The sequence below is a fragment of the Taeniopygia guttata genome, chromosome 1 (assembly GCF_048771995.1).
Source record: "Taeniopygia guttata chromosome 1, bTaeGut7.mat, whole genome shotgun sequence".
Classification (NCBI taxonomy): domain Eukaryota; kingdom Metazoa; phylum Chordata; class Aves; order Passeriformes; family Estrildidae; genus Taeniopygia; species Taeniopygia guttata.
The window spans coordinates 59,885,885-59,911,955 of NC_133024.1; the positions used below are offsets into that span (position 1 = coordinate 59,885,885).

Consider the following 26,071-nt stretch of genomic DNA (forward strand, 5'->3'; position numbering starts at 1 on the left):
TTCTAGAGTTTTGCCTATGTAGAAAGAAGTTTAATAAAGGAGCAAGCTTCATTTATTACATTTTCATAAGTAACTAGGTGCAGTCATGCTGGAATAAATTATATTCAACATCACAAATTTTGCAGAATGTGTTGAGCTATCTCTTTGACAGCAGAAAGTGCTTCTAAGCAAGTTGGCTTGATTTCTCGAGGAGGAAGCAAAAATCCGTAAGTTCCTGTGTCACGAAGCTCAAAGGTAAAAGAATATTTAATGCCAAGATCATAAGCCCAGTCGTCCGATCCTCCAGGAGCTAAATCTATGTGAAGAAGGGAAAATAGAAAAATTGCCTGAAACCAGAACTTTTTCTGTTCAAAAGCTTTCTTCTGATGCTAGCAAGGATATACTGTCTTGCCTTTCATTGCAGTAAAGTCATACTTACAGATTGTTTGTGCACCAGCACCAGATCTGTAAGTTTTCCAAGTTGTCCTCTTTATAGCTTTAGCTGCTTTCTGTGCCAGACTTTCCTGAAATTATACAAAACATAACCTTTAAAGTTAAAAAACATTACCTTTAAGGCCTTGTGACAATAGATTAAATGTGCACAGTTAGAATTTACTTACAGTGTGCTCAGGATTTCACATAAAAATAATCACATAATCATATAAAATGTCCTAGAAAACCCACTGAATGTGATAAAAGTTTTCAGCATATGCCCATGCTACAGATTGCATTTCTGCTGTAGACAGATAAAAAGTATGGATGGGACCTTATCCCCACTTCTGGCAATAAATTCTTGTCAAACCATTTGTTCTCATTCATCTCATATTTTTTTTTATTTTCTTCCACAGTACTTAAGTCACTCTTTATTTAAGTAATATTGACAAATATGGCAGTAAAATATTTTAATTGAGACAACCCTACTCTTAAGCCATGAAGAAGATTGAAATGCCCATAAATAATCAGTGCACCTCTCTCTGCTTTACAGGGAAAGAGTAACTGTTCTGTTTTGAACTCCATTGTTTTTGGTGAGGGTTTGTGCTGTGTCATTTGGTGGTTCAAGAAAGTAAAATTTTACATATGCAAGATATATTTTCCATCCTACCACTAAGACAATTTTAAATAAGTATACCTAGCAAAAGCCTTAATAAAAGTACTAAGTATCCACCAGAATACCTCATTGCTTAGGTATGTAAAAGGTGTTTTAGTGTAACATACCCAATTAATTTCACAGTTTATATAAACCATAAAACATAATGAAGAATTTGCACATATGTATCTTTTAAAGATGTCCAGAACAACAGGACTCTGCTCTTCTAGCAGCAACTTCAACATGTTAAGTGTTGTTGATGTATAATCAATCTGGAATAAATATTTTCATTTTTCTGTAGTCTTCAGAAGCAGCTTGCTGACTTACACACTACTAGACCAGCCCAGACTTTTTAAAGTTGTTAAGGACATCAAGAAAAATGTAATTTCCTAATTCTTGATCTTCACAGCATAGTGATTCCCTCATTACAAGATTAACCAAGATGGTGAATAGTTCTGAGATAAGTGTGAAACTTCTGGAGGTGGGAAGACTTACCAGCTCTTCATGGTCCTTGCTTTTGTTCATAGTGTAAGAATATGGAAACAACACCAACTGGGAGTAGGAGTGCATGGTTATGTAGGCTTTAATGGTGTCCTTGTGGTCTCTGACAAAGCGAGCCACTGCTTTTACTTCAGGCTCAGATTCCGGGTAGGGTCCGCAGTATATCTCCTGGCATTCAGAGTGAGATGCTCCTGGACCTTTAAAAAAAAAAAAATGCAGTTTTACTCCTTTATTTCTTCACTTCTGCATTTCTGTTCATGAAAAATGCAAGAGTATGAAATGAGAGAGCAGAGTATGGTGATAATACACAAGAAATCATGGATTCCACCATGCCATGGAAAGAACTTGCATCCATGTAGAAATCTCTGCAAGCCTACCAGGATTTCTCACCTATTGTGCTCTTACAAACTGTCAAGGAGAAGATGTAGGAAAAAAGTATTCAAAGACTGGATAAAAAGTCTTAGATGAGAGGATGAATATTCTTCATTTAAAATCATCACATGTTTGAGAGATCACATCTTAAAATCTAGAAGAACTACAGGAAGAAGGCATTCTACATTATTATTTAATTTTGTGGGAAAGCAAACTCCCAATGGGAAGCTGAGGAACAAATGAAAATTTTTAAGAAAAATTGACACTGGAACAAATGATCAAGATGACAAATAGGATTCACCACTTCTGTCTTCAGAATAAGACCAAATAACTTTCTGGAAGCATTCAGGATCTTTACGGGGGGAAAATGCATGTTTTTCTTGATACAACAGCTGTGGATGGTTTGGCAATGGTCTAGAATGACTGAAATACATTTAGGAATTTAGTGTCAGCAGTGAGTGAAGTCAGATCTGATCGATAGGGTAACATTTTAAGGCAGCTATTCTGCAGACTATGGAAAAAACTTGTCAAGTACTAAAGCGCCTGCAGAAATTAAATATAGTCTTCGTAAGAATCACTAAGGACCAAAAAATCTTGGTCAGCTAGGCATTATGGAAGGATCACTGAGCTGATCAGTTGGTATACCACAGTGGAGCATCTACTCAGCTGGATAGTGCAACAGGCCTTGGGTGACATGGCAAGGGCCACCTCTTCCCTCTTTCTTTCTTCTCACCTACAGCCACCCCAGGTGTGTCATGGTGTGATGCAAGGGGCTCTGTTGTGCTGGGAAGAGGCTGTTCCATGGTGTGTCATCTGGGGATGAAAAATTCTGAGTCCCAGAAGGAATTATCTAAAGCTGGGAAAGTTTTCACCGGTTCATAATAGATACTCAGCTGCATTTGTCTCTGTACTAACTTCACGGAACAGTAGATGAAAATTTTTTCAAAATCAAAAATTTTAATGGCCAAAAGCAGGGGTTCAATAGGAAGAAAATTATGTCCTACCACACCAGTGTGCATCAAAATTCCTGTTCATGTCAGTACCAATGCACTTGCTGTTACCGTGCGAGGAGCGGCTTTTTCTCCACAGCCGATTCTATGGAAAGAGACACACAAGCCACGTTCAGGGAAAAATGCTGAAACTCAATGCACCACCTCCCTGGTTAGTTAAGTGTGACTTCTCATGTGCGCCTCTACAGTCCTGTGCTAGTGAAGACCGCGGAAGATTCTAAAACAGTCTGCTTGCCAGCAAGGCTGGGTGATAAAAGGAAGTGTTGGGTAGGATCAGAAGTGATCGCATTCTGATTTCCATGGAATTTGGATTGTGGAAGGAGGGCAGGAGACATACTGTTTGGCTAGGTATGTGAGTTTAGGAGTACAAATCCAAGTTTCTGTGAGGAAGGATGGAGAAATTCCAAGTACAGAATAAGTTTGGGATGTGAAGTTCCAGGATGATAACTATGCCCTAACCATGCACAATGATAATTCCCATAAACAGCAAATCAGTACCTTGAACAACCTTTCAAAAAAGGTCTACATACAGAGGGGTGGCTCCATGTGTATTCATAGCCATCCACGTTTATCACAGGCATGATGTAGAAATCAAAGTGCTCCAGAAGTCTTGTCATGGTCCGATCTCTCTCACGCACATGGATTGCCTTTAAAGCACAGGGGAAACATATTAAAAGCATTTGTGATTGTTATTTTTCTTACCTTCCTGCAAAGGTGGTATGTGTAAAATAATTGTGCAATTATCACAGCAGTCTACCTGATTCTGATAAAGTTCATCATGTCATGGAAATGGTTAAACAGCAAAGAAGCTCTCTGCTCAGAAGCACCACAGGTTAAAATTGATACAGTCAGTCAGAGACACTGCAGTCCTTTAGTGTTAGTGGGTGGTCGTGAGACAGAAATGAAGCCTATTAATAGAAAGGTTTGAGCTTTTGCTGCCTGTGTAAGTAATAGAAACCTTCCTGTTCTAGTTTAGGGCAAATTTGGGGAAAACCCCCTGAAAGGAGCCCCCAGGAAACCCCCACGGCCCCTCTCCACCCACCTGGTTCAGGGAAAAAAATCCCTCTGAGAGAGAAATGGAAAAGAACCTGTTTATTCAACAACAAAGCACTCCCCAACACCAAAACAATTAACACAAGATGACAACAAGACTCTTTCACCCCTCTGAAGAGCTGAACAAATCCAGAAGGTCTTTCCTGGGAGTGGTCGCCCGGGTCTGGACGCTGGGGATGGCTGCTGCAGATTACTAAATGCAGGCTCCTGGTGTTCCTTGGTGTTTCCCAGATCCCAGTCCAGAGCAGGTTGAATGATATTCAGAAAGAGGAAAGGGAAGAAAAAAAAAACAGTCCAGGGAAAGAATTGGACTGCTTAACCTAACTAGGAAGCAAAGCAAGAAAGCAAGAAAGCAGGCAAAGCAAGCAAGCCAAGCAAGCAAGCAAGCAAAGCAAAAGCCAGCCAGCCAGCCCTAGCCTTTTCTAGCTTTCCAGCAGACATGGGGGGAGGTGAACCAGATGATAACACAGCAAAACAAACCTTCACTTTCAGAGTCAGTTCTGAAAGCACAGAACATAATATCAAATGTAAACAGAACACACGATTGGAGATACAAACACCATAACAGTCACCCTAGGACATTCCACCCCTTATCTCCATATCTTCAACATCATGTAAAAACTCCATCAAGTTAAAACTTGTATCTTTCACTCACTCATTTCCTTCTTTCTCATGTCTGTGTGTTTCATGCACAGACATTGGCAGTAACATTCAGCAAACAGTGATATTTGCACAATAGTTTCACCCCACAATCAGATCTCCCTGAGGTACACATCGTGTTGTTCCATCTCTCTGCATTATCCACCATGTACAACCTGGTCCCTGAGCAAAGACAATCCCACGAATGGGTTTGTCTGTACTCGAGGCAGGATTGATCCACACTGATTTCCCTAACAAACCTCTGACATGTGCCACTGGGACTTTATCTCCGTCTACTATATTCAGGGGCTCAGACTGGGCAGGACCTGCTCGATTGGTGGAACCTCGGCTGTTAACTAACCAGGTGGCCTTTGCTAAATGTTGCTCCCAATTTTTGAAAGATCCCCCACCCAATGCTTTTAAGGTGGTTTTTAACAGTCCATTGTACCTCTCCACTTTGCCTGCAGCTGGTGCATGGTAGGGGATGTGGTACACCCACTCAATGCCATGTTCCCTAGCCCAGGTGTTGATAAGGCTGTTCTTGAAATGAGTCCCATTGTCTGACTCAATCCTCTCAGGGGTACCATGCCTCCAAAGGACCTGCTTTTCAAGGCCCAGGATGGTGTTACGGGCTGTAGCATGAGACACAGGGTAGGTTTCCAACCATCCAGTGGTGGCTTCTACCATTGTGAGCACGTAGCGCTTGCCTTGGCGTGTCTGGGGCAGTGTGATGTAGTCAATCTGCCAGGCCTCCCCATACTTGTACTTGGACCACCGCCCACCATACCACAGGGGCTTCACCCGCTTGGCCTGTTTGATGGTAGCGCATGTCTCACAGTCATGGATAACCTGAGAAATACTGTCCATGGTTAGATCCACCCCTCGGTCTCGTGCCCCCTTATAAGTGGCATCTCTACCCTGATGGCCTGAGGCATCATGGGCCCATCGTGCTAGGAACAACTCCCCCTTGTGTTCCCAATCGAGGTCTATCTTTGACACCCCTATCTTTGCAGCCTGATCTACGTGCTGATTGTTTTGCTGCTCTTCATTAGCTCTACTTCTGGGGACATGGGCATCTACATGGCGAACCTTCACAGGTAGCTTCTCTACCCGGGTAGCGATATCTTTCCACTCTTCAGCAGCCCAAATTGGTTTTCCTCTACGCTGCCAGTTAGCTTCTTTCCACCTCTCTAGCCACCCCCACAGAGCATTGGCTACCATCCATGAATCAGTGTAGAGGTAAAGCTTTGGCCACTTCTCCCTTTCTGCAATGTCTAGGGCCAGTTGAACGGCTTTGAGTTCAGCAAACTGGCTTGATCCACCTTCTCCTTCAGTGGCCTCTGCAACCCGTCGTGTGGGACTCCATACAGCTGCTTTCCACTTCCGATTCATCCCTACGATGCGACAGGAACCATCAGTGAAGAGAGCATAGCGTGTTTCCTCTGCTGGCAGTTGGTTATATGGTGGAGCTTCTTCAGCCCGTGTCACTGGTTCTTCTTCTTCATCTGCGACACCAAAACTTTCACCCTCGGGCCAATTTGTAATTACTTCCAAAATCCCAGGGCGATTCAGCTTACCAATATGGGCACGCTGCGTGATGAGAGCAATCCACTTGCTCCATGTAGCACTGGTGGCATGGTGGGTGGAGGGAACCTTTCCTCTGAACATCCACCCCAGCACCGGTAGTCGGGGTGCCAGGAGGAGTTGTGCTTCTGTGCCAATCACCTCTGAGGCGGCCTGGACTCCCTCGTAGGCGGCCAAGATTTCCTTCTCTGTTGGGGTGTAGTTGGCTTCAGACCCTCTGTAGCTCCGACTCCAAAATCCCAGTGGTCGGCCCCGAGTCTCATCAGGCACCTTCTGCCAAAGGCTCCAGGACAGACCATGGTTCCCGGCTGCAGAGTAGAGCACGTTCTTCACATCTGGTCCTGTCCTGACTGGGCCAAGAGCTACTGCATGAGCAATTTCCTGCTTTATCTGGGTGAAAGCTTGCTGCTGCTCAGGGCCCCAATAGAAATCATTCTTCTTGCGGGTGACCAGGTAGAGGGGACTCACGATCTGACTGTACTCAGGAATGTGCATTCTCCAAAAACCAATGGCGCCTAAGAAAGCTTGTGTCTCTTTCTTGTTGGTTGGTGGAGACATGGCTGTGATCTTGTTGATGACATCTGTAGGAATCTGACGCCGTCCATCTTGCCACTTCACTCCCAAGAACTGGATCTCTCGAGCAGGTCCCTTCACTTTACTCTTCTTGATGGCGAAACCAGCTTCCAGGAGGATTCGGATGATTTTCTCTCCTTTCTCAAACACTTCTGCTGCTGTGTTCCCCCACACAATGATATCATCAATATATTGTAGATGTTCTGGAGCCTCACCCTTTTCTAGTGCAGTCTGGATCAGCCCATGGCAGATGGTAGGACTGTGCTTCCACCCCTGGGGCAGTCGGTTCCAGGTATACTGCACTCCCCTCCAGGTAAAGGCAAACTGAGGCCTGCATTCTGCTGCCAGAGGAATGGAGAAAAATGCATTGGCAATATCAATAGTGGCGTACCATTTCGCTGCCTTGGACTCCAGCTCGTACTGGAGTTCCAGCATATCTGGCACAGCAGCGCTCAGTGGTGGAGTCACTTCATTCAATGCACGGTAGTCCACAGTCAATCTCCATTCTCCTTCAGATTTACGCACAGGCCAAATGGGGCTGTTGAAGGGTGAGTGGGTTTTGCTGACCACCCCTTGGCTCTCCAGCTCTCGGATCATCTTATGGATGGGAACCACAGCATCTCGAGTTGTTCTGTACTGTCGACGATGCACTGTTGAAGTGGCAACTGGTACCTTTTGTTCTTCTCCCTTCAAAAGTCCTACTGTAGTTGGATTCTCAGACAGTCCAGGCAAGGTGTTCAGTTGCTGGATGCCCTCTGTCGCTACAGCTGCTATCCCAAATGCCCACCTGAGTCCCTTTGGGTCTTTAAAATATCCCCTTCGAAGGTAATCTATGCCCAAAATACATGGGGCCTCTGGGCCAGTCACAATAGGGTGTTTCTTCCACTCATTTCCTGTCAGACTTACATCAGCTTCCACCACAGTAAAGTCCTGAGATCCACCTGTCACACCAGCAATAGAGACAGATTCTGCCCCTACGTGTCTCGATGGAATTAACGTGCATTGTGCACCAGTATCGACCAAAGCCTTATATCTTTGTGGGTCCGATGTGCCAGGCCAGCGAATCCACACAGTCCAGAAAACACGGTTTTCCCTCGCCTCTACCTGGCTAGAGGCAGGGCCCCTCTAAGCCTGGTTATCCTTCTTGCCTTGGGCGTATGTCCTAGAGGTTCCTTCAAGGGGATCAGACATGTCATCATCATCATCATGCCTGGCAGTTTGGCTACGGGCAACTGGAGCTGCTCTCCTTTTGGTGGCACTTCCTCTCTGAGTCTTACCTTCCTTCAATTCACGCACCCGTTGTGCCAGAGCACCAGTAGGTTTTCCGTCCCATTTCCTCATGTTTTCTCCGCAATCGCGCAGGAAGAACCACAGCTCAGTTCGTGGGGTGTACCTTCTCTCACCATCTGAGGAACGTCTACGTTGGATACCAGAACCTCTGATCTGTACTGCTGAGATTTGGAGAAGGTCCTCCTTTATCTCCTCCCTGAGTCTCTTATGATTCTCCTCTATCTTATCTTCTAATTTCTGCAGACGCGTTTCCACTGCTGCAATTCTGGCATGGGTTGGGCCATGTACAGCATCTGCATATGCTCGGAGTTTCCTTGCCATTTCGAGCACGGTCTCATCCCTCTCATCTTGCTTCATTATTGCTAAGGCAGAAGCGTAGTCATGTGGCCCAAGCCGTACAAGTTTTCGCCACATCACAGATGTACATGGTACCAAGTCTGGATTCCTAGTTGTTATTTCATCTGAGAAGATAATCTCTGCCACTGCCATTTCTCTCAGACGTGGATCCCTTGTTCTATAGTCTTCCACTGGGTTTGCTGCATATAAAGATCATCTGCACACAGGTATCTTTGTGCTACACTTTCCAGAACTCGTGCCCAGAGGCTGTGAGGGTTAGCCCCCCTCATCATTCCTTGATCAATAACAGGATCATGTGACAGGGATCCCAAATATCTTGCCTCAGTACCATCCAGAATTGTAGCCTCGCCTGCAGCATCCCAAAGACGGACCAACCAACTAATTACAGACTCATCAGGTCGTCGGGTATAATCCTTCCTCAGGCCACGAAGGTCCTTTAGGGAAAAGGACTCAGTATTGGCCTCTGATCTTGTACCAGTTGCTTTGACTTCTGATTTTATGTCAGCAGGCATTGAGGGTCCCTCTCCTGCATTATCATCATCATCGTCATCATCCACTGGTCGATTGGTCTTTTCTGTGCGCTTCCCACTTCTTGTGCTAGTAGCAACAGCCATAGGTTGAGGCTTGGCTGCTGAGTCTGGTTTAGCTGCTGGCTTTGAGCCGGGGGTGTTGGCTGCAGCCTGAGTGACTGGGATAGCTGCTGATTTATCTCCCTGCCCCCCTTCCTCTGTCTGCTGCCCTACAGTATCTAGCAGGGTGCGATAAGCATATGCCAGGGCCCAGCTCACTGCAATGATCTTTTTCTCCTTAGAGTTATCATAGCACTTCTCTTTCAAGTACTTCGCCACCTCAGCCGGATTCTGAATTTGTTCACTAGGAAAGTCCCAGGCTATAGGGTCAGAAAATTCCTTTAAAATTTGGCCCATCTCCTCCCATTTCCCACACCACTCAGGATTTCTCACACCTGGGTCTACTCCTGGGTCAGAGGTCTCATCAGCCCCTCTAGAAATCTCAGCCCTCATTCTAGAGAGACTGCAGACTGTATAGAGAAAGCTTACTAGATTAAACACCAGGAAGATGGTCTCCTTAACAGTCAGGGGAAACTGAACATTCTCTAATAGTGAGGTAACAAATTCAGAGGAGAAGAAGGAAAGCAAAGGCTGAAAAGCCTCATCCCCTACTTCCCCTCTAACAAACTGGCTGTACAACCATAACCATGAACCATACATTCCAGGAACAGACCTCAGCACCTTTATAAACCCTCTGGAAGCTATTACACCCAAGCACAGCACAATGGATATTCTGGTCAGTGCCCTTCTACTGCAAAACCTACGTATTAGGGACAATACCGGAGCTATTCCTGGATAAAAAAATAAACCTAGGGACCACAGGGGGATTAAGATCTGAAAAACCCCTAGGGACCAGAGACACATGCAGGCCTTCACCCCAAGAGACAATATTAATTCAAACAACATAACCAGTAACTGCTCCATACCCAGATAATAATTGGTGAATATATTTGTTCCAATAATTTGTTCCAAATAATTGGAACAAAAATATGATTACAACAGGGTTTTTTTCCACTCTCTCGAGCCCCGAGTTGGGCGCCAAAATATTTGTTCTAGTTTAGGGCAAATTTGGGGAAAACCCCCTGAAAGGAGCCCCCAGGAAACCCCCACGGCCCCTCTCCACCCACCTGGTTCAGGGAAAAAAATCCCTCTGAGAGAGAAATGGAAAAGAACCTGTTTATTCAACAACAAAGCACTCCCCAACACCAAAACAATTAACACAAGATGACAACAAGACTCTTTCACCCCTCTGAAGAGCTGAACAAATCCAGAAGGTCTTTCCTGGGAGTGGTCGCCCGGGTCTGGACGCTGGGGATGGCTGCTGCAGATTACTAAATGCAGGCTCCTGGTGTTCCTTGGTGTTTCCCAGATCCCAGTCCAGAGCAGGTTGAATGATATTCAGAAAGAGGAAAGGGAAGAAAAAAAAAACAGTCCAGGGAAAGAATTGGACTGCTTAACCTAACTAGGAAGCAAAGCAAGAAAGCAAGAAAGCAGGCAAAGCAAGCAAGCCAAGCAAGCAAGCAAGCAAAGCAAAAGCCAGCCAGCCAGCCCTAGCCTTTTCTAGCTTTCCAGCAGACATGGGGGGAGGTGAACCAGATGATAACACAGCAAAACAAACCTTCACTTTCAGAGTCAGTTCTGAAAGCACAGAACATAATATCAAATGTAAACAGAACACACGATTGGAGATACAAACACCATAACAGTCACCCTAGGACACTTCCCTCCTGCCCAAAATACAGCAAGCTCCAAAATAACAAGTAATATTTCAAATGGCTGCTGTACATAACATTATTTATTCTGGTTGCATTGTGAGTTTAATGCAACTATATGACAAGAACCAGTATGATCTACATTGCTAATTTTGCCTCACAGCTTCTTTTGAAGGCATTAGTGATACTGAACCTGGTTGTTGGCCCATGACAAAGAAATAAATTTTAATCTAGATGAGTGGGTTTGTTACTATTAGAGTAGACTAAGTCCTTCATCATCCTTGTTTTATCTTTATGCCTTACTTAGATCACCTTTTTTCATTTTAAATCCTTCCTAGTTACCCTCAGGCAATGGGCTTCCTCTGACTAAATGAGAAATGTCAATCTTTGTACAATCTTAACGACAAAATTAAATTATAAAAAGTGGACCCATTATAAAGAATGCCTAGGATTTGCTAGGGAGAGCTGATGATTTTAGTGCTTGTGTGCAGATATGTATTAATGTCAGATTTTAAAACATTGCTTCATGAAGAGATACAGGAACAAAATTTGAATTTAAACCACACAAATTAGATCAAAGGAATGGAGAACCTAAATGTTCAGCTTGTTACTTCTGAAAAATGCTGCAGGGACATGTCACTGGCAAAATGACAGCACAGCTGGTAATTATTTGGAACGGCATGAAAAGGGCAAATGCATTTCTATTCAGTGGAACCTTGCAAACTGGGATTATCAGTGGGTCACAAGGTCCACTCAGCTGTATCTATCACTAAGTCCTGCAATATCCTTTCAAATGTTTCAGGCATTGAGATTTTATAGTTGTGACTGATAGCAAAAATAAATATATTTTTTTTATTATTATCATAATCAACCACATTATTTAGCTCCATCATGGCCAAAACATAATTCACATTTCAAGGACTTGTCTATGTTGTTTCTCTGACTATAGTACTGGTGACTGTGAAGTCCAGTGTCATCTAGGTTATTTTTACTGTGAACTTTTCTTTTTTGAAAAAGTAATAATAAATAAATATCTCAGAACACTAACTGAGCAAAATGGGCAACGTTGTCTGGGCCAGAAAGGCCTCAGAAGCCTTTTCCTGGTCCATACCAGGGACTGGGTCAGCAGCTCAGCATAAGGAGTTGAGAAGAGATGCTTTAAGTTCAAACAAGACCCAGGCAATCTATTTTATAATCCAGTTGTAAAGGGTGGATATTGTTTCTTTTGGTGCACCTTTGTTCCCTCTCCTGAGCAGTGTCGATAATAAAGATACTAAAGATAGATGTGCCTATTTGTCTGTGGCCGCACATCAAGGCTGGTTGATCTAAGCCTGTCCCATCAGTGATTAATCTACAGGCTCAACCCATCAGTGATCTTCCAGTTTCCATGAACTGCTACTACAGCTGGGTGTTGTTGGTCATGTTCTGGAGGTCTGACATGAGGGTGTCACTAGCAAGGACAATACCTTCAGAAGAAGTTGGCTTATGTGGCTATTCCCTGCAAATCCAGAAAAAAAAGACCAGGAGCAGAAATAAAGAACATGGAATCAGGAGGAGCAGTAGCACAGAGGGTAATGCATCACAGCCAGTGGATTGCTGGTATGGAGCTGTGCCATGTCTGGAGCAGGTAAGTGTGGGGTACCTGTTGCTCTAGGAAGGCACGTAGAGAAGAGCCAAGGGTTGTAGGACAGCTTGAGCTCACCCTGTGTATCTTCTGACCTGCTCCAGGCAGTGCTAGTTGCAGTAACATGGACACAAGTCACCATGTGCTGCGTGACTCAGAGCCAAGACCACTCCTGCAATCCACGCAGCAGTACAGACATGGCCCTAGCAGATTACCAAACACTGGTACTTTTTCTGGCATGCCCTCTCCATCCCTGACTGTTCATAACAATAAATGCCTCTGTTGAACTTGCTGCACATACTTTGAGGTTTCTTTCATACTTAATAATACATTTGAGCTCCTTTGCATTTGCTCCTAATGCCTTTTTTCCACACATACTCTTATCTACTGACATGCATACACACACACACACACGCACACTGCTATGCTTGCAGTTTAGACATAAATATCATGTGTTGGTCTTGTGGGAGTAAATTGATTAAGACTTTATGGATCCTACAATTGGACAAAGGTAAATGGCATCAAGATCTTTTGCTTTGCTTTGAAAACAGTAATCAGATGTGATTATGTACTCACATGACCTGTGAACCACAGGCAAAAAGCAGGAGAAATCCATTCTCTAGCGTGGATACCACAGTCAATCCATATGGCATTTTTTGATTTTTCCTTGCTTTTAGAAATCTGACAAGAGAGGGATTGTGTTCAAATGTCACCACTGTAAAGGGTACCACATAAAAGTGGAACTGAAAAGGTAACCAAGATGGAAGAAGCATCTGTCTTGTAAGGAGAGCTCAGACTGATCCAGGGCCAGGATGCAGCCATTGGCTAGATTTGCATACAGTCAGAGCCATTCAGGCTGCTTGCAAAGTCCTGACACAGGCACCAAGAGGACAGCAAGAGCTGAGGTCAGGTGAGTCTGCCATCAGCTGTGCAGGGCAACCAACTAGATTGGCTTCATCATCAACAGAGGAGGGCATCCACTGTGCCAGTATTTCATGCCTTTGCATGATGGCATAAGATGTGGTAACTTCCTTGTGACCCAGAGAGTAACCTAATCTGGTCAAATGCATTTGCAACAGTAACACATCTTACTAGAACAATTTGGGACTTCTAAAAATCACAAAAAATAAGAATGTAGGTAATAGATTTAAGGAAATGTTCTGGCCAAACCCCATCATTTGCTTACAGTAGTACTTGGAAAGTTTTTGTAGTAAGTCACAGATGTACCTTCAGAACATAAAGCGGCCGCTTTTCATAGGATGATCCAATATATATTTTCTGGAGGAGATCAGAGTGGACTTGCACTACTGCTTCCATCCAATGATATATCTGCAAGGGTGAAGTTAGTAAGTGGATTTTTACTGTTTTTCTTCCCCCCTGAAAGTAGTCTAGATTTAAATTCATTCTACTTCCCAAAAATTTTTATCTGATGAGAAAGAAAAACTATTAATTTAACCCACCTACCACATGCCTGTCTCTAATTTTTATTAAAACCAGCAGTAAGATGCAGTCACAACACAGTCCAGATGTAGCCCTGAAATTCCTGTTTAGTTCTATTTGTTTCAATTGTTATTGATTTCATGTTTTAAATATTTACATGCTTGTTTTGTGACTTCATTTTGCTTCTGTATTTACTGCCTTTGAACCACAGTTTGAGGCAATACATGTATGAGAGATTTTGTCTGGTGCTTCTTTCTATCTCTATGAAAGCGTTACACTAAATAGAACTCATAATTGTTGTGCAATATCGTGGTAATTACTAACTGCTGATGATTTCTTTCTCTTTATATCCATTCTCAACCGTGAGATAAATTTCACCCTTTGCACCTACCCATGCTCACAACAAAAACAGCTTACTTCTTTCATTGAATGGTAGTTTTCATAGTATGAGGAAGATCCACGAGCATTGACTGTGTCATTGGCAGTCTGTTTTTCAATAATTCCTTGAACATCTCCCAGCAAGACTCTGAATAACAAAGGAAGAGCACAATCGCCTGTTAAATAAATGACAAACAATTTTACAGAATCATTCATGACAACAAATAAAAAATACATACTTTTGTTGGATGGTCAGTTGCCTTAACTGAGCTTTTATGCTATTTATGTTGGATGCCCTGACATAGAAATGGACTTCTCTGCCCTTCTGGATGTTTTCAACCACAACCGGTTGCCAGAGAATGACCTACAAAGTTTTCAAAAACATTTTATTTTTTTTACTGAGGAAAGAAAAAGTATTCTTACTAACATTTAATAAGCATTTTGAAAATAATCAAAGCATATGTTTTCAATTTAAGAAGCCGCTCATAACAAGCTGTTTAATGTTCCTTGTGATGTGCAGCATTCTGCTACTTCTGGAAGTGAAATGTGTGTATTTAGGAAAAGTTTATAATGACTTCTGCACAGAAATTCATAAATCAAGAACAAAGACAAGAACATAACCTTTTCTGAGATAGTATTTCTAGTATAATAGATATATTTCGCTGGTTATTATGTTACATGTTTCCAAGTGTGCTGAGAGTTATTTTCCCTGAGGGTATTTGGAGAATTAATGAAGATCAGACCAGGCTTTGTAGTTATTGTAATCTTTGATGACTTTGATCAGCGAAGAAATAAGTGCCAGAAGGGGTTTGAATATAAGTCAAGTTGAAGAAGTAATACAGAGATTAGAAATTGGAGAAAAGTAAGAAAATGAGATTGTTCTTGGTAAAATTAAATATTTTACAATAATAAAATCAGAAGCCAGCATATTCAATAAAAGACTGGAACTTCAGAACCAATAATACAAAAAGACCTGGGGATTACAGTTAGCAGTAAATTGGGCATAAATTTAGAGTGTGAAAAAAGTCAGCATAATTCTTGGGTGCATTTTTAGGGCATCATACAGCATGATGTCACCAGACAATAGGGCTTATTTTTTTCCTTTATGGTTCAGTTGCACAAGGACTATTGTTTGAACAATAAATGGTAACCATTAAAATTGGTTGGGAGGTACTGTTTGTGTCTACCCTTCCCCTTTCCCTTTCCCTTTCCCTTTCCTGTTCTGTTATTTTTTCTTTTAAATTCACCAGTTTATAGTAACAGAAACAAATTGTCTGGTTTATAACCCATGAAAAATGTTTCATTTGCATATTCCCATAAAGGACTTGGAAGAAAATACCACAAGCCCTCTTTGCATTGAATGTTCTGCAATTCTTCTTCCTGACTTCTTGGTGCTTCTGTGTACAAGAAAGTGAAGAATCACAGTAGTAAAAAAAGGATGGAGGAGTGGAGATTTATATTGGTACAGAAAATGAGATGTATATGTGACTTGACTTCTGAGGGTGGAAAACAGCAAGGAAGGTTATCAAAATGTTTCTGAGAACTTAATGGAATGATTAGAAGATGCTAGTAGGGACAGCAGAAGGATTTTAGGGTGGGTATAAAATGAATAGGAGCCAAGAAAGACAGAGAAAGACTGGGCATAGACACCTTTGAAAGCTCTCAGTCATATGAAACACATCCTCAATAATCCTGTAAATTATGTTGATTGAAGGACTGGTTACACCTTTGTTGCAGTGTTGACTTCACACTGGGAGGGCATGATTGGGCAGGAAAAGAGATGTCTCTATTTAATTAAATACTCCTCTATCTGATGAAAGATAGAAGTAATAATAATACAAAAATATTATTTAAGATAGTTTTATCTTCTAGATGCTACCTTTAAAAAAATACCACAAAAATCCAGTCCTGATCTTCAAAGGCGTGCAAGCCATATATAGGTCATGATCACACTGGTCAAAAGTGCTGAGGTTCTCTAGCAAACATATTTCTACTTACTGTGTGTTGGTGTTTTCCCAGTTTAGCAGTGCCATAATACACAAAATCAATTGCAGAAATATAAGGTTTGATATAATTCATTACTGAAACATTATGTAAACACATGTAAATCATAAGGTAGTGAGAAATTAAAATCAAGCATTTCCTGAGCTGATGTATTAAAACAAATGAATGGAAGTGGGCTAGATCTTTCTTATGAGGGAGAAGCAGTATTAGGGCACTTGGGAGGAAAATTTGGCCTAGAGTACAGAGAGCCAGAATAATCTGTTTACCTCAGTGGTGTTCAGTAAATCCTGAAGAGCTTCAACTTGTTCATCGGTTTGTGGGAGAGCCCACAAAACTTCATCCCTGTAAAACAAGGGTATTTAGGTAAAGCATAGGTACTTGGAACAGCTCCAGTTCATGCAAAAGGGAAGAAGCAGGCTTGGCCTCTCTCATCTTCCCTGGCTTGGGTGCCATGAACTCAAAGACACTCCAATAGTGAAGATGCTGAATCTGGTTCCAGCCTCTGCATCTACTAATCAGTAAAATCCACGAAAGAGATGGTGCAGGGCTTTGGTAACCAATATTTACTGCTGAACACTGAGATTGCTCCTGGAAGCTGGTACCAGCACTACAGCCCCCAGCTCCAGCTAATCCACAGCGCAGCAGCAGCAGTTGAAAACCAGATGAGAACAGGAAGATGGCTCTCCTATTGTCCCCTGAGCTTCTTGGTCACCATTCAGCAGAGACATCAGCCCTCCCAGTCTGCCAAAAGCCCTCACAGGTTTGGCAAAAAACAGACATTATGTTTTCTAGATGTGCATTACTACTTCAGTCAAGCTTTTCTGGTGTCCTCATTTATGTTCCTCTGCTGGTATTGTTTCAGATGGTCTGATCACTGTCTTCCCCCTCTTTGCCCAGTAACTTCTATTCCCCTTCTGTTTGAAAACCATGGTTTGGACATGCTGTACATGACATGGTGCTTCCCAGCTACTCCATGCCTGATGCCACTGTTGGTGACAGAAGTGAAATTCACTTTCTGGAAAGAAAAAAACCAGCACTCTGCATTGATTCCTGATCATCAGTGTCCTGCAACTCACGTGGTTAAAAATTGCATTGTATAGGTATTTAAAATAATTTGTGTGTGTAGAAGAAGGAGACTCAGGGAATATCAGAACCCTCTTTCCATTTCCTGGTGGAGGTGGCTCTCGGCCATCTAATCACGTGGAACTGGTGGCACTGTATAAACCAGGCATGATCAAAGTCCCTGCCAGCCCTGTCTGCAAAGGCTGTCCTGAAGAGAAAACAAGCAGGGCTCTCAAAACTAGGGTTTTCAAGCAGCATAACATGATTGTCACAGCTTGTTGCTGTGACTGATTTCAAGCAGAAACCTGACAGCATCTGGCAACCAGGTGATTCATCTTTACTTTTAGCCAGGCTCCAAGCAATCACTGTTGTTTCTCATGCAGAACCAACAACATGCCAACCCTATTTTTGCCTCCACCATCATTTGACAGAACATCAAAAACCAATCAGGAACAGGCAAGGTGGGCGGTTTGCCTATTTCTTTAGTTCACTCTGAAGTGTGTGTTTGAGGCTACTTCAAAAATGGATGTCTTCTCATAGCTGAGGGAGTCTTTTCACACAGGAGCCAAGAAAAGGCCTGCTCCATCTGATTTCATTGAATGATTCCCACAGCCTGAGAGCACCATAATGGGGAAGCTGATGTGTATTTGTACCCCACCGTTTGTTGCACAAATATTTTGTCCAAGTGTGGGAAGTATTGAACAGGTGTTACAATTCCTCCCTAGCTCTCGTGATAAGACCTGAATACTCTGAATAAGCTGATCAAAATTCTGCCCCTGCACTTCAGTGTGGCAAGTATTAACAGACAAAACTGTAGTTGTTTCCCTTCTCAGCTGCTCTGCTTTTATTTGGCGTTGTACCCTCTTTCATCTGTCTTCTTTCCCATTCTTTGTAGAAAACACCCAGACAAAAACTTTAATTATAAACTCTTATTACCAAGCTCAGAATCAGGCCTCAACCCCCAGTTTCTTTGCCCTGCCTGCTGCCCCTAGACAGGTGGACCTGGTTGTCTCAAATACACCTCTTTTCTTTGTGGTCTCCTGCCCTCTTCCCTGATTGCTTTCAGTTTATCCTTGAAAAGAGCCTTCTCATTCCTTTTTCCAGTGTTCTGCCAGAGACCCACTGAGCTCTGTCCCTGTTTCCCATATCTTTTTCCTTTCTGTTTTATCTCTTGGTAGAAGTCCAGCTGCCATCGCCACACTACCTTACTCAGATCTTACCCTATAAGTTTCATTTCTGTTAATCTTAGGTGGGTTTGATCGCTTCATCTGAGCTAGGCACTATCTTAATAAAGAAACAGGCACCCTAGGGGTTGGGTTAATCTGAGCTAATTTAGATGTGTGTGCTAACCTGAAATTAATTGCCTTCTAAATACACTTATTTTTGCCTACTAGCTGTACAGAAAGATGAAGGGGACTTATTCCTACACAAAGCTGTGTAAAAATTCATCTGATCAGATGAATCTCATTATTTTAGCCATTTTCATAACGGGCTGGGGCAATTAGGCTCCTGCTTTCCAGTGGGGATCACCATATTCTTCTTTAAGAGTCAGATATTCAGTGTTCTATTTAAACATGAAATAAATAAATCTTCAAGTAGCACAGAACAGTATTGTTCCACTGAATTCACCTAAAACCACATTTGTTTCCCCCTACTTTAACCCTCCCACCTCTGTAGCAATCCACAACAAAATATGATTGCATCACAAAGGGAGAGGAAAAATCCTCTTTTTAAGGCATGAACTCAATGGTGGTCATCTCCCACAAGTCTGCAGAGTGGTGCAAAATCACAGAAGGGATACGAGAAATAATTCACATTTTATTTGTGTAGATATTTTAATTCTGGGAGTAGGTTGTATTTAATCCCAAATTGTTCAGCTTTGCTTAAAATCACCACATGAGGAACTTGACCTTTTAGTTCTACTTATTAAAACATTTCAGATTTTTAAACCAGTGGTACAGGCAGAAAATAAAAGCACTTTGCCTGTCTTCATCTCTGACATATGTTCTCATGTTTTAAGAAAGCATTTGGTTTCAGGGCATTTCTGAAGTTTATCAATAGGTAACAATAAAGCTGCTTCTGAAACATTGTACAAATACCAAATGGTTATTCAAAAAGGATTTATACCTGGAAAAAACATCATAAAAGCTGCTTTGGAAAGAAAACAGATTGGTAGCACTTTCTGAAATGGTTTCTCTTTCTACCTCAAGAAGTAATTCATTTAAGATCTTGTTTTAAGGCAAATGAAGCAAATTATTTTTCCCATTAAGTTTCAAAATGCCCTTTATTGGCATTCAAAAGTACTGAATGAACAGAATTGATTTGCACTTAGACTGAAAAGAGTAGTCTTAATATGATTAAAAACATAGGATTTATGGATGCAAAGAAGACTTAAAATAATTTCATTTCCCCCACCATCTTTATGTTAAATTGAACTACATATCCAATTACAAGAGCAATAAATATATGTCAGCCTTTGACAAATGTTTTCTCATACAACTCAGAATTATTTTGCATCAATGATTTCCCACCCACTACACTCCAGAATGCCCAGTAGCATCAGTAGATCTTTACCTTGGAATAGTGAAGACATACTTCTCTGGAACCAAGATAAAAAAGGTGAAAAAGAGCAAGTAAAACTTCATCTTCATGTCATTCACAACAAAACCAAATGCAATAGGAAAGCCAAGGGTTCAGGACCCACATTATTGATTTTAAAAATGTTATTTAAAGAGTAGTTAAAATTTAATATTGCTTCTCACTTCAACCCCAAGCTCCTGGTGGCTAAGTCAATATGACAGAGCTCCCTGGGGAGGTGCTGCTCACATTGATGTCGTCCATGTACGAGAGGATAAAATACATTTTGAACATTTTCATATTGACAAATCACTTTGTCATCTCAGCCTTTTATTTTATTGCAGCTACAAACCACAGACGTAAGATTGGACAGCAAGCACAAAGCTTTTGTAATACTCTAGTATTTGTGGCGGTCCAGCAGCATGCTGTGCATCCAGCTCTCTTATAAGGCATCACAGCCAAGCATGAATCTGGTTCAAAGCAGTGGGAATGAGGTTAAGTCCAAACAGAAAAACTCTGAACAGGAAACCTTCTTTTCCTAGCATTTGCTAGCAGAGAAAACAAGGAGCAAGTGAGACATATGTTTTTTTGGTGCTTTGTCATCCATGTGTTTTCCTTATGGATGCCATAAGGATTACTTTTCAAGAAAAAGTACAAGTGACTCTTCATCTCATTATTACTAATTTTTGCATGCCCTCAAGATTGGCTTCTCATTTCTCTATCCACAGTTATCTGTACAGGACATGCTGAAAAGCTGTGTGAATTTGGCATGTCCAGAATAGATAATCTTCATTTCTGTTCCATGCTTGAACAGCAAATCCAAACTTGACTAAGACACAGCTGATTATCCTGGTTCAAGTCCTCTTTAGAGGGAGTTCATTCCAGAATATGACTGAGGAGTGAATCAAAATGTATATAACAGGGACACCAGGGAGCCAAGACCTGGATGTGAATGGGGGAACTAAATTATTTGATGCACTAGGTGTAGCTTAGGGTTATAGCTATACCCCGGGTGAAAAATGCCTGGGGAGAAGCCCTGGAGCTGAGGTTAGGAAATGCATCCATGAACATCCTCTAGAACAGCTCTGGAGTGGTCCAGATCAGAGACAATTCTCCACCTAAGCAGGCAGCCAGGCCTTTGGAAGTCAAACACAGTCCTGGGTTTTTTGTTTGGTTGGTTGGTTGTTTTTTTTGTTTGTTTTGTTTTTTGTTGTTATTTTTATTTTTGTTTTGATTTTTGGTTTTGTTTTGTTTTGTTTTTTTTAATTGTTTCAGAAGGGCAGTCCTGTCCTAAGAAACCAGACACCTGAGTTTTAGGTGACTGAAGTCAACAGAGGTGAATCATGCTCTCCAGTGGGTATACTGGGGTTAATGTCTCTGTGAAAATACACCAATACTGAAAATCCCCAAACTGGAGTTGAGCACAAACCAGACACCAAAAGGAAAGGCAAAGAAAGGCTCATGGGAAGTGAAATCACTGATGTCTTACCTATACTTTTAGTTCCTATTTTATCTTTTTAGATATTTTTCAAACAAACAGGAAGTTCTGATAAAGTACAGGGGCCATTCCCAGCAAGGACAGTGGGCAGCACTCTGTCAGAAGGGTTGATTTTTAAACCAGTGGTTCAGATGCTCTTTCCTCACACAGGCAAAAGGAAGCTGTCAAATAAAAATAAAATATGGGATACAAAACATGCTCATTCAGACACTATTTCATGTGGAATTGTTTCATGCACAGATATGAAGAAAATTTTAATCTGCTGAGCTAGATTTAATGGAAGAGAGTGAAAAGCTGATGGAGTTGGGTTGCTCTTATTGAAGGAAAGGAAAAGATCATATCTCTACATGTCTTAGGGTGTTAATTAAGTGGGAAACGGGAACATTTTCTACTGTCTGCCCGGGAAGAGAGTTTTAGACAAATGATAGTTGTAAGACTTTTTTTACTGTTGGTTGCTTTTCCAGGAGATTCTTCAGTTTATTGCAAAGTGACTGTTCACACAGTGTTTGAAAGCTACTGGTTTCCTACTTGCTTTTTGGTTTCTGGAATGCAAAGGAAATATTTCATTCAAAAAAAAAAAAAAAACCAGAAAAAAAAGGGTGTTTGAGGAAACTCTACCTGCAGCAGTAAATCTTTTAATAACCTTCGAGGACTTCTTAGAATCTGAGAAGTATTTCCCAGATTATCAGGAAAGAAAAATGCAGTCTTAAAAAACACTGTGAAGTGCAACAGTAAAAACAATTGAGTTAATAAAAACATTTAAATTTGCAAATTTTAATTGTTGCTTGATTTTTTTTATAAGGCATTTAAATTATTTTATTGAAAATTAACTTGCATTTCTACAGACTGTTTTCAAAACCTGGAGGAAAAAAGACTCAATTTAGAAACTGTTGCAAGGTGAGGTTTTAGCTGAATTTGAGGAGATTTGAAATCCTCCTTCCTCCTTTCTTGAACGAATCTATTTTACTCTAATTGGGAAATTCATCAAAACTGATCATTTCCAGCAACCCCTTTTGCTTCTGCCGACTCAGCATCCCCTGGTGAAGAGCTGCTTGGTCAAAAATTCTGTCAGAGTTCAAAGATTTTGTTGCACTTGGATTAATTATTCCTTTTCACTGGGTAGTCCATGGGCTCTCCTGACCTGACATTTGCAAGTGTTGCCATAGCAAATATGGCCAGAGGCCTTGTACTAATGGGGGACAATTTCAGTTGTGTTGGTTGGTGTTAACTTTTAGGGTCGCTTTGGGAGATGCACAGGCTTTCATTTAAAGAGGGATGAGCAGGTCTTGGTTTTCAGAGCAGATAAGTAACAAATTATTCTCTTGATTTCTCTGTTGAAAAATATGCATCTGGGAATTAGGACTGGTTATATATATATATATATATATATGTATATATATATATATATATATGTATATATATAGCCTCTTGATGCCATCATTATATTGATTTTTAAAATATAATCACAATTTAAAGGCAGTTCTAAGGAGATGTCTTCATTCTTTTGGCTGAATCCTGTCTCTCTTCTCCCTCTGCACATTCAAATGTAGAAACACCAGTGTCCCCTGGGCAGACACTGGATGCTGTACCTCAGCCAGACCAGGCTCTGGCAAATCGTTGTGTGGTGGTTTAAGATGTCAGTGCCCAAAATGGTGGCAGCAGAGACCAGCACTCGTGTCCCTGCTAAGTCAGGGTATCTATCATTGCTCAAGACCCCTCAGCGCATGCTGGGATGCTGGGCTGTGCCTGGTCATCATGCTGGGCTCCTGCAGGCTTCTCTTTTTGGTGAAAGAGAGCCAGACCCTGGAAAGCTGTCAGATGAAACAAGTCAAAGAAGAAACTTCTTTAACTGCTGCAGCCAGATGTAGCCACTGAGTAATCTCCAGTGACTCTCATAAGTGGTTCTCACCCTGGTTTTCAGCAACCCAAATGTCACGAGATTTCCTTTACTCAACTGTGACCTAAGTATGACTGTCCTCTTTGATCCTGGGGCTTGCACAGTATCCAGCAGCAAGATTTTAAATAAAAAGTCTCATCAAGATTCTCAGATCTGAGTCTGTATTTCAGTGTGTGCTAAAGCCCATGCTAGGCTGGCACTGTCTGTTGTAACAGTAAACCTGTTAACAAGCACTCACAAGGGGCAGGAGAAGCAGAGGTCAGCTGTTATCAGCAACCACATCCCTCTGATCTTTTTCCTTGTTTGGGATTAGCATAGTCTGTTATGGTTTTGATCCTCCAGAATTCTCTTGTTTCCAGTTAATCAGGGAGTCCCTCCAGGGATGGGTAATCGTGCTGATGCATCCATGTGACTGAAGCAGAACATAAAAGCCAAGTGAGTCTGTGCTGTCCTTACTGGTTCTTTAAATTCAGATTCAAATGGAAAATAATATCATGAAAATTGCTGCTAGGCTTTTGCCATTTTTTGTGCCTTATCACTACTGATGAGGACAAAGGTAACCAGTGAGCATCCTTCCCACCTGAGGCAGATGACTAAAATCTAACTAAACTCTGATCTCTGTTGCTCCCTGTGTGATGCAGCTGAGTGCTGTTGGTCATGAGCCACACAAGGATGCAATTAGTCTAACAGCTCTTTATTATGAATGTGGCAGAACAGAATTAGAACTCAATTTACAAGTCCCCCTTTCAAACCCATTCAGCCGTTAAGGCTGCATCATCTTTCAGTTTTCCAAGGCATATAATTGATAAATGATTTCTCCCAGCACACCTCAGCTCCTCATCTTTATTCATGAACCAATTAATCTTTGTAGGACACTGTGATCATTTGCATACATGGCCAATGTCACCAACCTCTGTTATTTCATTCAGGAAACAATTTTGCAGCCCATGAAACCACCAGGAGGGGAAAATCTGGACTATGTCTAAATTTCTGTTGTTCTGGCATTTCTCCCTCACATCATCCTCAAATATAAAACTCAGATGATGCCTGTGCTAGAAAATTATGGATTAACCTGGGAGGAAACACACCTCAGCAGTATGCTTCAATCATGGCTCATAGGTATGAGCAGAGGCTGAAAATACATGTTTCCTTGGCATTTTTGAGGACTCTGTTGTGCCAACCTGTTTTGTTTATTAAATATTTTATTTTACTCTCTTTGCTTGTCAGTTCTCCTGGGTTAGCAAAGAGAAATCTGCTATAGTGAAGCACAGTCTGGGGTAAATGGGAAGGTGTCTGTACTGTTTAAACACTTTCTTCATGAGCTCTGCTTCCTGAAGGTCTGTTGTAAACTACCACCCAAACAACACGTTGTCCAAGTGACTCATGTTTTCTTTTTGCCACGTTGGCTTATTTGCCAATATCTTAGCAAGGCGCACTTGCAAGGCCAGTTTTATTTTGGTAAACAAAGGATATCAAAGAGAGTCCCAGGAACACCCCAAGCAGGACTTCTGAACACTTGAGGAAGGTGTCCAAGTGCCACCTACAGTGAGCACACTTTGGCCAAGATGCACGTAAATGGATTCACACCTGTCTCCCTCTATGTACAAAGGTTATGTGTGCACATATCCAGAATGCAATTAGCCCTGGAGTAGTGTTGTGTTCTACCTGTCTCTGGCTGGATCAATAGAACTTTCTTTCTTCTTTGCCCTCCTTGATCTTGTTCACATTTCTTGCACGGCATCTGGCAGAGATTAGACAAGTTGACCCTTTCTTTGGGCTTTTGGAGAATGCTGGGACCTGTTTGAAAGGTGCCAGGGCCTGTTTGAGGATGCTGATGAAGAGAAACTCCATAGAGCAAAGGTCCTGCCCTCTTTCATTCACCCCTCTCAGCTGGTGTGGTCCCCACCACCATCAGTTTGTGCAAGCAGATCCAAACTGCAGAGACAACCATCACTGCTCTAGAACCTGGCTCCAATCACAAATTTGGGAAGTTTGTACAAGTTTGGAAATTTTCTAGAGGCATTTGACTGGTATGCAAGATCTGATCACTGCATGGACAGCATCACCCCAGGTAGATCTGAGAAGCATTATGGGACACTGAGGCCACATTTCCCTAATACCTGTTGTGATTTGACAGTGCAGCAAGCAGTGGATGTAGGACTGGTGGGCAGAGCCTGCATCCCTCCTCAGGAATCTCTGTTTTCCCTGCTGTGGCTGATTAAGCCTTTCACTGGCACATTACCTAACCACAGGATGGTTTCACTGAGAACCAAGCAAACAGAGGCCTTGAGGAGATGGCATGGCAAGGCTGGTGCTCATAAGTCTTGTCCACCACCTCTCACACATGCAGGGTGTTTTGCCTTTCATTTTCACATTGCTCTTCTGCCTGCATGAATCCAAGTAGTACCACACATGTGAAGCATCTGCTAGGAGATTTCTGGAGTGGATGTGTGAGGCTCCTCTCTGTGCTTCATGCATTTACAGATGTCCATTGCTGTATTTCCTTAGATCCTTAACAAATGCTCTAAACGAGAGCCTGACCTGAGGGAGTTCAGTGTATCTAGGTGGGATTGGTTATGTAGCTTTCTGCTCTTTTCATAGATTTCATATATAGCAATACCTCTGAGCAGATGGCCTGTATGAATTCTTGCCTTTCTCAGCTTTGGACAATTTATCATGGATCTGGAATAGTAATAGTAGTTTGCACTCTTGGAACAAATTAAGCTTCCCATAAAGCACTTTGAAAAGTTATCAGGGCACAAAAAGTAAATAAGATGCAATGAAAAACAGACCTTTAAAAATATAGTCATTTTGCTTGGTGAGAAGTAAGAACTGTGTGTTACTTTCAGAGCAGCAAAGGAATTG

The 26,071-nt window shown here is 41.9% G+C and overlaps 1 protein-coding gene across 2 annotated transcripts; it reads right to left on the minus strand.

Moving 5' to 3' along the window:
- On the minus strand, nt 1–19,920 carry CPB2 (carboxypeptidase B2). 2 transcript variants are annotated; one of them, XM_030272382.4, is made up of 11 exons: nt 19,809–19,919; nt 16,439–16,514; nt 14,408–14,532; nt 14,208–14,316; nt 13,578–13,679; nt 12,927–13,031; nt 3,480–3,596; nt 2,944–3,034; nt 1,562–1,764; nt 419–503; nt 1–295 (listed from the first exon to the last, which is right to left on the minus strand). In XM_030272382.4, the coding sequence occupies exons 1-11, from the start codon at nt 19,883–19,885 to the stop codon at nt 111–113; spliced, it is 1,275 nt and encodes a 424-aa protein (XP_030128242.4). In that variant the 5' UTR covers nt 19,886–19,919; the 3' UTR covers nt 1–110. The 2 variants fall into 2 exon arrangements, with proteins under 2 accessions (XP_030128242.4, XP_030128249.4); XM_030272389.4 differs by lacking the exon at nt 12,927–13,031 and having other exon boundaries at nt 19,809–19,920.
- Nucleotides 19,921–26,071: the final 6,151 nt, after the last annotated feature.

Bases quoted from the DNA above. Each gene is read 5' to 3' on its own strand.
- CPB2 (XM_030272382.4), bottom strand. From the start codon at position 19,885: ATGAAGATGAAGTTTTACTTGCTCTTTTTCACCTTTTTTATCTTGGTT. The intron at 13,032-13,577 runs GTACATCTGTGA...CTCTCTTGTCAG, and splicing joins GGCCGCTTTATGTTCTGAAG to ATTTCTAAAAGCAAGGAAAA. The intron at 1,765-2,943 runs GTAGGACATAAT...TTTTTTTTAAAG, and splicing joins TTTTGATGCACACTGGTGTG to GTCCAGGAGCATCTCACTCT.